The sequence below is a fragment of the Centropristis striata genome, chromosome 20 (genome assembly GCF_030273125.1).
Source record: "Centropristis striata isolate RG_2023a ecotype Rhode Island chromosome 20, C.striata_1.0, whole genome shotgun sequence".
Lineage (NCBI taxonomy): Eukaryota > Metazoa > Chordata > Actinopteri > Perciformes > Serranidae > Centropristis > Centropristis striata.
The window spans coordinates 7,660,843-7,675,709 of NC_081536.1; the positions used below are offsets into that span (position 1 = coordinate 7,660,843).

At 41.6% G+C, this 14,867-nt stretch overlaps 1 protein-coding gene across 1 annotated transcript in view; it reads left to right on the plus strand.

Annotated features, from left to right (window-relative positions):
• The first annotated feature begins 161 nt into the window (after window positions 1–161).
• Window positions 162–14,867, plus strand: part of slx4ip (SLX4 interacting protein) — a 35,488-nt gene continuing 20,782 nt past the window's right edge. Inside the window, exons 1-4 of the mRNA XM_059358830.1 lie at window positions 162–368; window positions 1,823–1,878; window positions 9,517–9,606; window positions 10,234–10,360. Coding sequence (XP_059214813.1) covers window positions 1,852–1,878; window positions 9,517–9,606; window positions 10,234–10,360 — 244 coding nt within the window. The 5' untranslated portion in view covers window positions 162–368; window positions 1,823–1,851. The remainder of the gene's footprint in view (window positions 369–1,822; window positions 1,879–9,516; window positions 9,607–10,233; window positions 10,361–14,867) is intronic.

The window sequence follows — 14,867 nt, forward strand, 5'->3', positions numbered from 1 at the left end:
TTATGTGGAAAAATAATGCTTTGATACAATTCGACAACATATAATTTCGAGATTAATACAGGCAATCGCGACACGCAATGCGTTTCCATGGTAGCGCTCAGAGCGTCGGGTTCTAGTCGCATTTTCTCGCCAGCGTATAGAAATGACTGCTTTGACGATGTATAACCAACCTAAAATACAATAAAAAAATACCCCACTATCCACTTTGTTATAGATGGACAGTCGCACTGCTACATTACTTAGTTTTTGGTGATGTTTTTCGCCAAAAGCTCCGACTCATACAGGCTTTACAGTTGTTGGACTACAAACTGCGTGTGACGTCATCTCCCTTCGCCTCATCGCTTGACAAACATTCAAAACTGTTGGCGGTATGACATCTGTTGTTCATTTAAATGCATTTACACTATATTATAACGACAAAAGTAAGAGTAATTAGCGTGTTATTTGCTATTGACGGTTTAACGACAGAGGCACAATGTTGTTACTTAGCAGCAATCATTTATTCGTCTTGTGAGCCCAGCTGTGAAGATCAATGAGCCGTTAACCGTAAACGTTACTCGATACACTCTGAAGTTACGTTACAACTAACGTATTAAATACAAATTTACGTTATTCTACTGTTAAACTCCTTTCACAAGCTTTCAGCTACGTTAATGTATTTAAAGTGGCTCCGCACAACTTGATAAGTGATGGCCAAAACATAAAACGTTAACTAACCGCTGTTAGCTGTTATGGTACTTGTTTAACCCTCTGGAGTCACCAGAAGCGCCAAAGCATTCAGACTTCTTCATTACATCCAGACTAGAAAACAGAGCAGCGTGGAGCCCTGCTGTAATTTACCTCTAAAGTTATGGCTGTGAACTCCATGAGGCCAGTTTCAGTTTGATGATGATATACCAAGTAAAACTGGAGACAAGGTCAAATATATTTAGTATAAAATGATAGAACTGGATGTAACCCTCTTATATGTTATATTTGCAACCTTTGTTCACATTTGCTTGTTGGACTAAAGGACTAAAAAAAGACACAAAATGACTACAAAAAGACAGAAAATGACTAAAAAAAGACACAAAATGACCAAAAAAAAGACACAAAATGACTAAAAAAAAAAGAAACAAAATGACCACAAAAAGAACACAAAAACACAACAGACACAAATGACCAAAAAACACACAAAAAAGACGCAAATGACCAAAAAACACACAAAAGGACTTACAAAGACACGAAAAGACATGAAAAGGATTCAAAAATGGACAAAATAGCCCTATAAGACATAGAGTTAAACCATCAAAACTTGTTTAGGTTAGCGTTAGGACTAGCATTGCAGTGTGCAATGTTCAGGGCAACCCTAACGTAAAAACATTGAAATTGCATAATGTGTAACTATTAAATCTACCAAGTTACCTCTGCAAGAGATGGTTAGCATATGTGCACACTATGGATTATCCTAAATTCACCATGTCTTTGGCCAGCTAGTCAGTTAAGATTAAGATTTTCCTTTATTAACGGGGAAATTTCCAGAGTTACAGCAGCAAAGTGGATAGCAAAATCACAATAAATAGTAAACAGCAGTATAAACTAGAAATATAAGAAATATATTAGCAAATAAACAAGTAAAAAATATATTTTTTAAAGTATTAACAATTTATAACTTTAGAAACATTATATACAATGTAGACAGCAGTTGGATATCGACCATTGCACTGAGAATATTGCACATTAAATTCAAATAAATAATTGAAGATGATAAACCAAGCCTGCCAGTATTATATGTTGTGCTGTATTTAGGCTACCTTGTGTAATCCATTATTACTTGTTTCAGGTGAAATTGTGACTGCTGTGTTCACTGCAATGGCCCCTCACAAATTTGTCATTAAGGTAAGAGAAAATTAAATATCCATATTATAACATATAATACAAGCATAAAAGTCTTGTAAACACTATTGTATTAAAGTAACGTTGGGATTTACCACTTGAATAAAGTGGAGAATTAACATGCATATATGAAAATTATTTTCACTAAGAGGTGCTGTGTTAAATTCAACACATGCTAATATTATGTGTTTAAGTGTTTAATTTTAAGAAATTCGAATTATATTTACCCTATCAACAAACTTTATACAATGCTGTACCCATGTTACATTGTAATAACTGGTACTAAATTGGAGTTTATAACCTATTTATACATCTTATGGGTCCAGTTTGGCATAAACAAATGAACAAAGAACGGTAGTTTCATCACATACACAACAAAATAGTGATGAAAAGTGCATTGATGCTATTCTTTAGTATTTTATGTACATGTGTATACAACCCTAATTCCAAAAAAGTTTGGAGTCAATAAATACAGAATGCAATGATTTGCAGATCGTTTGTGACCTAAGTTCAAATAAATACAGTACAAAGACAAGATAATTCAGAAGAAGTGTTTTTCATGGTTCAGCCTCATAATTACTTAAAAGAAGAGAAAAAGAAGCAAAAATGCATACAAGATACAAAAAAAAAGAAAGATGAATCTGCATTTGATTAAATATTTTCAGCTTTTATTGCTAGCGTTCACAATAAACAACAATCTTTGTATTTCTGTCAAAAAATTCCTACATACACTAGTTCCAGCAAGTGGCTTGAGTTATTATGTTCTATGGTAAACCAGATGTTGTGCAGAACAGGAAAATATGCAACATGGTAAATACTTGCATGTTTCTCCAATATTTAGAATAATCTGTTGCAGTGCTTTCCATGTTGACTTTATGAATTGTTTTGTCCTTCTCACTAGGAAATCATTTGGCCACTAGAGGGTAGTACAGATACATGTTTCAATGGTTTTGTCTCCACATTCTGATGTTGTTATTCATCCTTTACAACATGTTATTCAGCGTTTCTGGCCACCTTTTGCAAATCTGCACTGACTGCCTCCCTGAGAGCCTTTTGTTAATGGACACAGCTATAGAGAGCAGAGGAAACTCATTCTATTAAAAAGCCAAGCTGTTCATCCTCAGTCTGATGCTCTGTCAGGAATAATACACATCAGATGTTTTTGTTAAGTGCAGGAAAAGCCGCTAGTCTCTCTTTTGTTGATGTTTCATTTATTGAGAGTTTTGGATGAGGGCTGCAGACATTTGCACTGATCTCTCACATCCTCCATAATGCCATGTGTGCAGAGTTGACCAGATATTGCATTCACTCCCTTTATTTGTTTCATATGCATGCCTGCATACAGGCCACCCCCCCACCACCACCCCCCCTCAGCTGGTTGTGGGAGAGTAAAACCCTGGAGGTTCACGGAGGGTTCCTTCCCACTGGGCACATAATGATACTGTTGTGTTACTCTGCCTGAGAAAATGCACACAGCCTCTACCATGCTTAACCAACTAACCACAAACAAGTATGTTGAATGGATCAGTCTAAACAATAGCATTCAAGGCGCTACCCTGGGCTCCTCTTTCGCAAAACAAACACCACTACCAGCATGTTTTTTAATAAATGAATTAACTTCTCGGAATATTAAAGAACAAAAACCTGCACAGGGACTTTGTTTTCACGAAGGCATGCTTTCAAAGCTTACACAGAGAGCAAGGATCATTTGAGCAATTATGAGTTATGTTCTTAGATTCACCATGCCAGGTTTAGTAGGCTGTTCAGCAGTGTGTTTTATGATTCTTTCTTCTTTTCAAAGCAGCTCCCTCCCTGCTCTGTGAAACTGCAGGAGGTGCTGGTATGCTCCTTCTTAAATAGGCTTAGACTATATAGTGACCTGCCACTTCTCAGACCTCCCGAAAAGGGCCTGCAGGCTCAAACACTGATCCACTGAAGCGCTTGCTGTCTGCCAGGACATTACTGCTGCAGAGCCCTGCAATCTGCCTTCTATTAGCAATATGCACTGCTGACTTTCTAGCCATCTAATGTAGTAGGTTGAGGCAGAGACCAAAGTTAAGAATAAAAAGATTGAGGTATCACAGAACAGTTTTAATGTCAGGGGTTTATGTGCTGTTTAGTGTTGTTGTCAGTGTGGAGATGAGCTCATATCCGACCACACATCATGTTATTGAACAAAATCACTGCAGTCTGATTCAAAACATTTTGACACTTTCCAACTAGGGGAATTTTTCACAAGAGAAAGTGACACGAATTAAAAAAAAAAAAAACCCTTTCATCTTAGCAGTGCCCTACATTGCCGCTCAAAATTCACATTTCCTAATGAGGCCAACCACTTCTCAGCTTGCTATTTCTCTTCATCTACCAATTTCTCAAGGATGTGTGCCCGAGTTTTGTTTGCAGAGTGTTACCTGGAGATATTCCTGTCTGTTCTTGCTGGTGGAATTCCACTCCTGGGTTGTGTCTCATTTTATCATCAAATAAAGAGGACTCAGGTGTGCTAACATTCACCTGAATGAAAGGAGCTTTGCACTCCACACACTATCTGTAAATAACATTCGCTCAATAATAATCAAGTCTCAAGCTTCACTGCTCAGTATCTGGCAGTTTGAAAAATTGGGAAAGAGCTTTTTCTTCTTTTTTTTTTTAGGGGAAACCCAGGTGACTCACAGCACAGAGAGAGTGGGGAGTGAGGCAAATAAAGCCTGAGAGCAAGGTTGTCACACCCACAGATCTAAAGAGCTCCCCTGGGGTCTTTGCAGACTTGCAGAAAGAGGGAGAAAGTCAGAAAAAAAGAGAGAGACAAAGGGAGAGTGGGAGAGATGCAAGTTTTATTGAGTGAGACCGCATCTGCTGCCCCTTCTCTCCCAATGTAAACATCTGCGGCTGGTTAGTGTTAGCCTCTGAGCTAAGTGCAGTCCGAGAAGGTCTGGTTCTTATACGGCCCGATAGCAGTGGCAAAGGGCAGGGAGGTGGGGAGGCGGGTGAAGCGGCTTGTAGAGTTTGGGCCCAGTGCCCAACTTGGAGCAGCACAGGCAGGAGGATGGAGGGCCGGGTCTGGGAGAGAGATAAGGGAAGGTAGAGAGTGTTTTGGGAACTGAGAGTGATATAGTCCAGAGCACTGAAGACCAGAGAAGGAAAGGAGCCGTCTGTGCTTTTGAGGCAGGATTTGTTTATTTACAGGCAGAAAATATGAAGGAATTTTCTCATGTTGTGCTGTGGACTGTGGGCAGTTTCGGTCTCAAATTCTAAAGTTTTTGCTTTTGTTAACCCCTTTTTTTCCTGCAGGTCATGGTTATCAGATTGGCAGTGTGGAGAATTAGGATAGAGAAGTTGAGCTTAGCCTGCAGGAAGACTCGGTCCCATTCATTCACTGTGTGACAGCACACAAAAGATGGCACAATAAAGGATTTGGTATTAAGTAGCGCTCCTTGCTGCCTCTCTTTCAGCCTTCAGCCTCTGTTCATAACTCTAAAAAGCCTGTGCAAGACTGAGAACAAAGCAGTGCTGGCCCACTTTAGTATGTATGAAAAGAGTAACTTCCTCCAGAATTTGGCCCTTTATCAAAACCTTTCTTTCCAACAACAGCGACAGTTGTGCAGAGTGTTGCCTTAAATGTGTCAAAGCAAAGTACACAAAATAGGAGAGCTCATGAATTTTATAAATGAATATGTGAGGTTAATGAAATCCTTTAGGGCCCTGGTGATACTGTAGAGATGCTGGCATGTGTGCTGAGGGACTGTATTATTTAAACTTGTTTATTGTGGTCTTTCAGTGAGCATAATGTGCCAAGACAGTAACAAAAACTTTGGTTTTCTATATATATATTTTGTCTGTATTTTTCTGTATTTATTTACATTATACACAGTATGCCTGCTTCTTTGGAACTGGGGTTGTAGGTAATTTCACATCTCAATAATGATATATGTCACAATATAGCATGTTTTCTTGTAAACAATTAGATATATAGCCGATATAAATAATTGTATAATCCTGTGTGTAATAAATACTATTGAAAATGAATGACAATGTAAAGCATCTTCCAAATGATGTCAGTATTGTAGTGACAGTTTGGCTGCTGTTTTTTGACATTGTGATAGAAAAAAAAATATGTATAGACATTTCTATAAGCTATATGCTGCAATATCAGCCAGCCACAGTTGCAGCCTTAATCTACAAAGTATAAGGCTGCTTGCAGAGCGCTCACTAAAGAGGCAGGGGCCATAGCCGGGGTCATAGTTCATGGCAGAGTTCAGCTTAGAGATCCACTGGTCACTCTTTGTGCTCCGAGTTGACAAATTTTGACCACATGATGTGATTGTAGTCAGACCCTTTGTGTAAAATTAGACTCTGCTGCTTTTGTGTCTTATCTGCCACACTCAACACAAAATTCCTTTATAGCTCTGATGGCTGCACCTAAACAGCACAACCTTCAGATTGACAACTCTGCTGGAATTTTGGGCCTCCAGCTCACAGCCGTTTTTGCTGAGCAAATGAATTTTTTTCTGATTAGTGTGATTGCATTAGTTTGCTTCCCTGACAAAATCCCCCAATTCTGAGAAGTGCAGGGAATCACATGCTGTTTTTGTGTAAGGAGCAGACTAATGTTTATCATTAATGTCCAGTTCCCAGTTGAGTCTTGTCTGCTGCTCTAATGTGATAAAAGGAAGTTAGTCTAAGGCTTGCTAGATGTCTGGCTTTCAGCCCAAAACAGACTCAATCAGAAGCTCAGAAACCTATTTAGGGGATTCACCCTGCTGTGTCTCCATAAAGACCGCTCTCCCTACATTCCAGGATATTGATCAAATCAACGGTGTGCTGCTCTGTAGAGCTTGCATTAGCTTGTGCAATTTTTAGCTGTGCACAAAGTGTTCTTGTGGTCCCTATCAGGATTTACATGTGTGCAAGAACACCTCTTATTATAAAGCAGGGCAACATGACCATGTAAAAGTGTCTATTGTATTTATTTATCTATATTGTTTCTATTGCAATTTCGAAAAAGCAGCAGCTCAACTGCATTGAGGCAAAGTTTTCAAAATTTGGACGATGCATTACCTTAGATTTTTAAAGAACTTTATTTTTTATTTTGTTAGGACTATTTAGGCATTTTTTTTAGACAGTGATGGAATGGGGGAGACTGAGATGAAGACACGTGGAAAATGTACCTCGAACTTTATTGGTATGCACTCTACTAGTGATCTACTGGGACACCCCAAGAACTAAATATTTTTATTGCAGTTGCAGATGGGCACCTCATTTGTCTGTCGTTATTTAATTTGTAATCCATAGTATTTCCACATATCCAGTATAAATTATTTTGTGGGGGGTTCAGCAATGGTGTCAGGTTTAGGACTTTGGTATACAGTTTTTTTTTTAAAGGAGATAAAAAAAAGTACTGTGTGAGACACACGAATATCCAGAAATTTACCACAAACTGTTGCTCTTTTTGACTGCAATCTGCAACAAAATAATATATCCCATCCTTAACTATGACCTCAAACATTTTAAAAAAGTTTCACAGGATTTATTGCCAGGCCATTATGCCTCATAAACCTGTGTACTCATGCGTAGTGACAGAGTTCCTTTACTCATCCGTAAAGCCATTTCTTGGTCTCTAAAGACATGATACCAAAACCCATCCAGCGTGTGTCAAGTCCAACCCCAAGAACCCACTGTGTGGCTCATCTATTAGTGTCTCCCTGTGTTTTGATTGACAAGGTCTGACCCTCTGTTGCTAGGCTTTCCCACACACTGGTAATTGTTGGAGGCAGTCAGCTGAGGCCACCAGTCATCCGTGGACCGCTGTGAGACAAAGGGCAGAGGATGGAGAGAATACTGATCCGTAGGGACGAGCTGATTCTGACAGGCAACATGCATACATTTTATACATGAGGAACTTGCACATAAGGGGGGCTCTGTTCTGCTCTATGGCATTCTTGTCTTTGTGAAAATGTGTTTTTGTATGGCAACATTTTTGTTTATATATAAGTTTGTATAGAGGCTATTCAATGCTAACAGTTTTTTATTTGTGCTCATCACATCTTGATGTTTATACTCTGTTTTGTTCTCACATATTTCAAGACAAAGAGTGTTGAGTCAGAGGATCACATATAAGACATTGCCTTCATAAGAGACTTAGAAGAACATTAATTTCCCATTAGTCTTATTAACACTGATGCATACTTAAGTACAAGTTGGCACACATTAGGGCTTTAGGACTTGACATAACCTGCACAGGAACTGTGCAAACTATTAACCCAACCATTCCCTTCTCAGTCATAAGGGGGCGCCCTCTCCTCTAGTTGACATGCAAGTAGAAAAAAGGAAGCAGCTTCACTTCAGTTATTATTTGAAGAAAGATCATGAGAAAGGAAAATGCTCTCCTGGGGGAAAAAAGAAAAATATTTGTCAGCTTAATATGCTCAGAGCCAGTATTCAGCCTTTTGATGTCACTCGAAGAAAACTTCCTCAATCTTCTTCCTTGACGAAGGAGCTAACCTGACTCCTTCAACCAAGAGGAGGAGACAACTGGAGAGAGTTGGGAAGTGTAGGCTTGTGTCTGGAATTAGGACCTAAGTAGTGGGGGCCTTCCCCTACACACCCTGCTAATTTTTCTCTCTCGCGTCATCCTGAGAGTGAGAACGTAAGAACATCCCTTAAGTCTGGGTTGTAGAGTTTAGTCATTCTGTCTGCAATACTCAGACCCAGAGGACAAGCCTGGTCCAAAACAAAGCTTTTAGTGTGCATAAGTATTCGGTGTAACTAAATGAATAACCTCCTCTGTTTGTACACTCTCTTCCAGTGAGCCTGAAATCTGTGTCTGCTTTTGTCTTTTTGCGACTTTGTTTTTGCTACCCCATTCAGTTCAGTGCTTTTTGCTGCATTATCACTGTGGGTTTTAGGGCAGTACTTGTTGCTCCTCTGTGTCATGTTGTGGGTGGTCTCAGTCCATCCATTACTTCCTTGTCCAGGGAGAGGCGAAGTTCACACGAGACCCACATCCATTTGCTCTCTGCAGCGGGCAGCTTTTGCACTCATGTGTAAACCATAATCAGGCTAGCCTGAGAAAGATGTAACAGCAACTTAACCAGCCGCGGCATTTCTGGCCTCCCTGTCCCTTGTAGCTTATTGTCATTGACACGGTGACGTAGTGTTTCAGGAATCCACTCTGCAGCCCTCTACTCAGCTTTCTACAGCACTGAAAAGTTGTGGTGCAGAAGTGCAGAAACAAAGTGCTTTAGGGTTGATTTGTGGAGTTTAACACCACTTTGATACAAAGTAGGATAATCCTAATTTAGGTAGTACATCTTTAGACTTTTTGTGCAGTGTGTTGTGACCTGAGGCAATGACTATATTGCTAAAGCTGATAGAAAAGAAAATACTTTTTATGCTGAGAGAGGGGAAATATGAGGAGACAGAGAGGGGTATACTTTTTGTGCAGTGAGATTGGTAAAGAGATGGCTAGACGGGAAAACAGGAGGGAGGGGACTTGCTGTGAGAGGCCTGGGGTGATGTTTGAGGACACAGGGGGTCGTTGTGGTTTGTCTCGCTGTCAATCACCCACACTCTGATTTCCTTTGTTGTCTTTGAGCTCAATGCCCCTCAGCAACCTGTGGCTGTCCTTCCTCTTTTGTGTTACAGTGTGGGAACTTTGCTGTGCTGGTGGATCTCCACGTTCTGCCCCTGGGCGGCCAAGAGGACGCCAGCTGGTTTACTACGGACCACATCGAGGTACAGACACAGGGATGAGGGTGTGTGTGAGTGAGTATATGGCTTCTGTTCTGCTGGGGGCCTTTTCAAAAGTCAGCAGCAGCGTGGAATCTAAAATGACTTTGAGCTTCCTTTCTGTTCTTCTTTGGGGTTTTTTCATTGTTGCAAAACTGTTCTCATTTCTCCACCTACACACTTGTGGAGTTGCCTTACTGATCTTTCACTCGAGACTTCAACTGTCTCGTTGTGTGCCTAGGCTCATCATGAATCTTTACTTGAAAATACCAAAACATCATATGATATATCATATCATCATATGATGAGATAGTCACCACACCATTCATCAGCAGCACATAAAGCAAGGAAAGTTCATGAGTATCATTCATCAGTGACATCATGCATCAGAAACAGTTTACGAAATCACATATTTCGTACATCCCAATTCCAAGTAACCCTTTTATTTTAAGTATTAAGGGCTTCAGCCTACACCTCTTTTTTGGGTCAAATATTATGTTGATTTTGTCTTATTTTTATATAATTATCCAGTAATAATTTACCTCTCGTAACTGTATGATCCTTCTGTCGTGCTGTGTGTAAATGACAAGAAAAACATGTTACTGTACTGAAATATCTGCATTCTATTGCTAGGAGGTTACTGCCCTGGTTCGAGATTCTGTTGACCAGAGGGTTAAGCAGTACACAGTGTCCCACCACAATAAAAGGCAGCCCAAACAGAAGAAGGAGCTGCCACCTGCATCAGCCTTTTTTGTGAAAGGTAACACACCATTTAGTGACCCTTGTTACACTACCCTAGAGCCAAAAATACCAGTAAATGCCATGATTTAGAGCTTTACAACCCATTATTGTGTGTACCATTGCTTCTTGATGTGTTTACCCGGAGCATTAGTTCAAATTGTTATTTGGCAATTCTATTTATCTTGTTTTGATTTCACTGTTGCTCATTTCTCTGGAATGCAGTCATCTGTGTCTTCCCTTTCCATGTCTTAGGTGTGTCTGTCATCAACTCCTGAATAACTAAAATAGTTTACCTTGGCTATGAACTCAAAACCATTATTTATCCACTTGGACCTCTGTGCACAGATATGACTACGTGCATGGAAGTAGGCCACTGAGTTCTGCGGAGGATGGGGGTTACAAAACAGCTTAAAAAGTATTTCATAGCTACCTTTTTGAGGAGAGTGTGGGAGGAAAGACAACAGAACTAGTTGGGACACGGTGGCGCTCTACGCCCAGGGTGTGACCCAAAGGCAAGAGCTGATAGGAGGTTTTTATATTGTGTTGTAGTGTTTAACTTGGCACAAAATGTTAGTCCATTAAAAGGCTAATGTTTGTTACAGGTCGTATGTAACATGGTGTTGGCACACCTGTGTTTATCTGTTCTTGTCGTTTAACTGGATGACACAAAAAACAGTTGCCCTGATACATATATAGGGTTGTTTATAGATTATAGTCTTTTTGAGAATTGATAAAGTATCATAAAACACTGTATCACGATACCCAAGTGTATCCATATTTTCTTACATCCTTACGCATAAAACCAAATACACAAAGAGAAATATATGTGCTTCAACGTGAATAGGACAATTCATTTCATCCCTGTTTATCCATTGCAAGTACATTCCCCAAGCCACCCACACACATGCCTTTGAAGCACTGTAAGGCTAGCTTCAGAGGAACCCCCAGCTGCGTGTTGTGAGGCAGACAGGTTTGTCACAGGTAGCAGTTAAGGGCAGTTAAAGTGGGCTCACTCAGCAGGGCAGGCCTGACTGAGAGTGGGATTACAGGGCAGTTGGCTCCATAAAGTTTCTCCTGTGGCTGCATCTCTGCCTCTCACGCTACTCCCCATCCACTTTAGCCCTCTCATCCACTAAACTTACCGCACATTCAATTGTGCAGTACTCTAACACACAGATGCATGCATGCGCTATATAACTTTTGTCATTTTCTGATAAACATATAAGCAGGCATACTGGTTGTATGTTGCAGGGACTGATGCACGCCAGAACCAGTGAGAATCAAAAGGAGCGACAGTGTGTTGCAGAGATATATCCTCCCCCTGGGCTAGGTGTGAACAGGCTGACAGTGTACGGTTACTGAAAAGCCTGTCTCATATTCCCCATGACAGACTGAGGAGAGACAGACATCTCTAATGATGGAGATCACAGACTGAGGCTCCACACACACACACTTGCACACACAAATTCGCTCCGCTGTGTGAACAAGTGGACTATCAGTATTTCAGCAGTGAAATATGCATGTAAAAATGATTAAGCTCCTTGCAGCTTTGCCAAAAAAGAATGTAACCGGTGGAACATGACTCCATACCATACTGGAGAATTTTCCCCTTGCAGAACATGAAAAGGTATCGCGCCTCAAACAGGCCCACACAGTCCATGTGCTCTAGTCCTATTAAAGGTCTTAAGTGAGTGTAATCACATTCTTGGTCTTTTCATTGTCCCATGTGAGGGAGGCGGCAGAGCAGTAAAGGTGGAGACTGTGACTGTGAGAAGTAAGCAGGCAGGCAGGAGCCATAAAAAGGGAAGGACCAGACTATAGGCTTAGGGAGGGAAGCCCAGCAAACCTCGGGGTGGGTATTAAGTATTGGGGTCGTCTATTCTGCAAGCAGGTCAAACGCTAACCTGCTAATCCTCACAGCACTTTCTGACCGTCCATAGCAGGGAGTGGAAGCTGGTTTTCTGTGCGTATCTGTTTCAGCAGAAGACCTATTTGCAACTGTGTGGAGCATTATGTTATCTGAGGGCAGATTTAAGCTGGATATCCTGGAGAGAGACGTGTATGTTTTGGAACACGTGCTCATGCATGTTGTTGAATATAGAGAAAGGTGTCAGGCGGGGTGGTACTGATGTCTGGGGCCAAGAATAGGCAGATAGAGTGTGGTGCTATGTGTGGGATGGTATGGGAGGGGGATTGTGGGTCTTGTATGAGGCGGTGTTTGAGCTGGTGCCAGTGTGAAATCACAGGGGCTTCCGCCAACAGACAGAACAGCGTAACAGCCTCAGCTGTTGGCACTTCAAATGAGCCATCAACAACTTTTAGCATTCCAAGGCCCTCCAGTGCAAGTGTTTGCATCGGAGTTATCTCTATGGGTTATTGTATTTATGTATGTATGCTGTGTTGGGTGCATATGTGTGTGTATAGCACCCAGTGAACATGTCAGAGAGCGGCTTATCCCATGTCTTCTGCCAACATAAATCTAAGCCATTTCTTTGTATCTCAGCTGCAGAGGCCAATTTCCAACTGTCATCCCCCAGCCCCCCCTCACTTTTTTTTTACCCAGGCTACTTGAGACTTCATGATTAGCTCATAGTGATGTGATTTATTTATGTTTTTAGAGAAATGAACAGAGGGAACTTTTCCCACCAAACATCTTGGCTCTGGACAAGCAGAATGGACATGCTAGACTTTAGAAGCCCAGGGAAGGGGAGCTTGGGAGAGGCCTGTTGCATTCTCCCTGGTAGACCGTGTTGAACACACCCACATTTCTCAGAGTAATTACAGATTCAAATTGAGTGGATAATAGGTTCTCTGTGCTTTGAGGAATACATTTTTGTCATTTGATATGATATTTGAGTAGGGAAGCTGGCGTTATCATCTGTGACAGCAAGAGTGTCACAGTTGTCCTCATTAAGATGCCACTGTTCTGCAGGAAATAAAGGAAGAAAACGTTCATTTCAGACATTTCCCTCTTCAGTGCAACATGGTGTACAGATTGCCAAGAGATTCTCTCACACATAATCTTGCATTAGATTCGATTTTGTTTACTTAAACTGCAGATCGTGTGCTGTCTTGATTTTCATTTGCTTTTGGTCTCATATTGTTTTACCTCAAGGGAATGTTGATTTTGTAGTCCATAATGGTGTATATGTTTGTGTATGTGTGTAGAGTGTAAACTGAGAAGGCCCATTTTACACGGATTTAGTTAACATGCCATTTCAAACTGCCAAAGCACATTACCAGATGTCTTACATCTACTGTTAGTATTGATACGACACATTGATCTCTTCATGTGAGGTATACGGTTTAGCCTGGTGTTTGAGGGGCTTCCTACCAGTCCGAGGAGTCAGAGGAGCCCTGGCAAAGTGGTACCTAGAGTCCATTTTAGCCCATGGCAGAGCTGGTTCCTTCCTCCTCTCCCTGCACAGGTGCCAGGGCTTAGAGGGAGGGAACACCTGCCAGCCTGTTTCCCCATGGCCACGGCAGGCTGGAGAGGCATTTTCCCAGGCTCCCCAGATGAATGGTCACTAATAGCCGTGGGAGAGGGCTTTGCGAGTGCTGCACAGTGTACCACTGACTCCTCTTGGCAGCCCTATGAAGGGGGCTTAAGGCAGCCTGGCCACGGCCATTGCGGGAAAAAGCACAAGTGTTGCTGGATAGCTTTACTGTTGGAGAATGTGTTTACGAATTACCATCTCCCTCCCGGTGAGGAATGCGGAGGATGTGTTGAGACTAAAAGGGCGATGGTTAATTTTTGCACTGCCCTGTCATAGATTTAGCTTTGTTTGGCTTATCTGGCTGTTTAAAGGCCTTCATCCCCATGCTAAAATGGTTTATCAAATTCAGAAAAGCTATTCCGCCAAAATGAAAGAGACTGAAGTCGTACAAAATGCAAAAACATATAAACCGTTACATGTGTGATGGATGTCTATTTTATGTTTTTAGCAACCCTTACGCCTCCTACTGTCACAATTTACAGCACTTTTCTGAAGACCCAGAAGTATTTTTACAGTCACAACCTGCATCAACCCACCTTGTTTCTCAGTGCTCCCACAGCTATTACTATTTCTGTGAGTGGCTGTTATGTTATGTGGGGACTGGTCTGTAAATAGAGAGGCATGTGGCAGAGTTACCTGCCCTGCTCTGTGTTACTGGGCGTGAGGCAGGCTGGGATTAAGGCGAGGGGGAAACGGAGACCTGTGACAGGAACAAAGGAATTCCAAGGCCCAGGCTGGAAATGGATCCTGATCAGAGTAGCCACTCCAGCCAGTCTACCCCTCTCCCCGCTCCCTCCCCTGTCCCCTGCTGGGCAACCCCCTTTCCCCTGGTGCTTTGTGGTGTTGCTGTGGCTCTTTAAATCCTTCCTGTATGCCCCCAGCCTTACTCAGCAGCAACACGGAGGACAGTCTGACTCCATCCTTAACCCCCCCTTCCTATTAGTGCACACTACACACACACTTTTTCTTTTTCCTTTGCACTTTCACATTTATCATTCCTCCTCTCCTTTCCTCGCCTGTGCCCTCCGT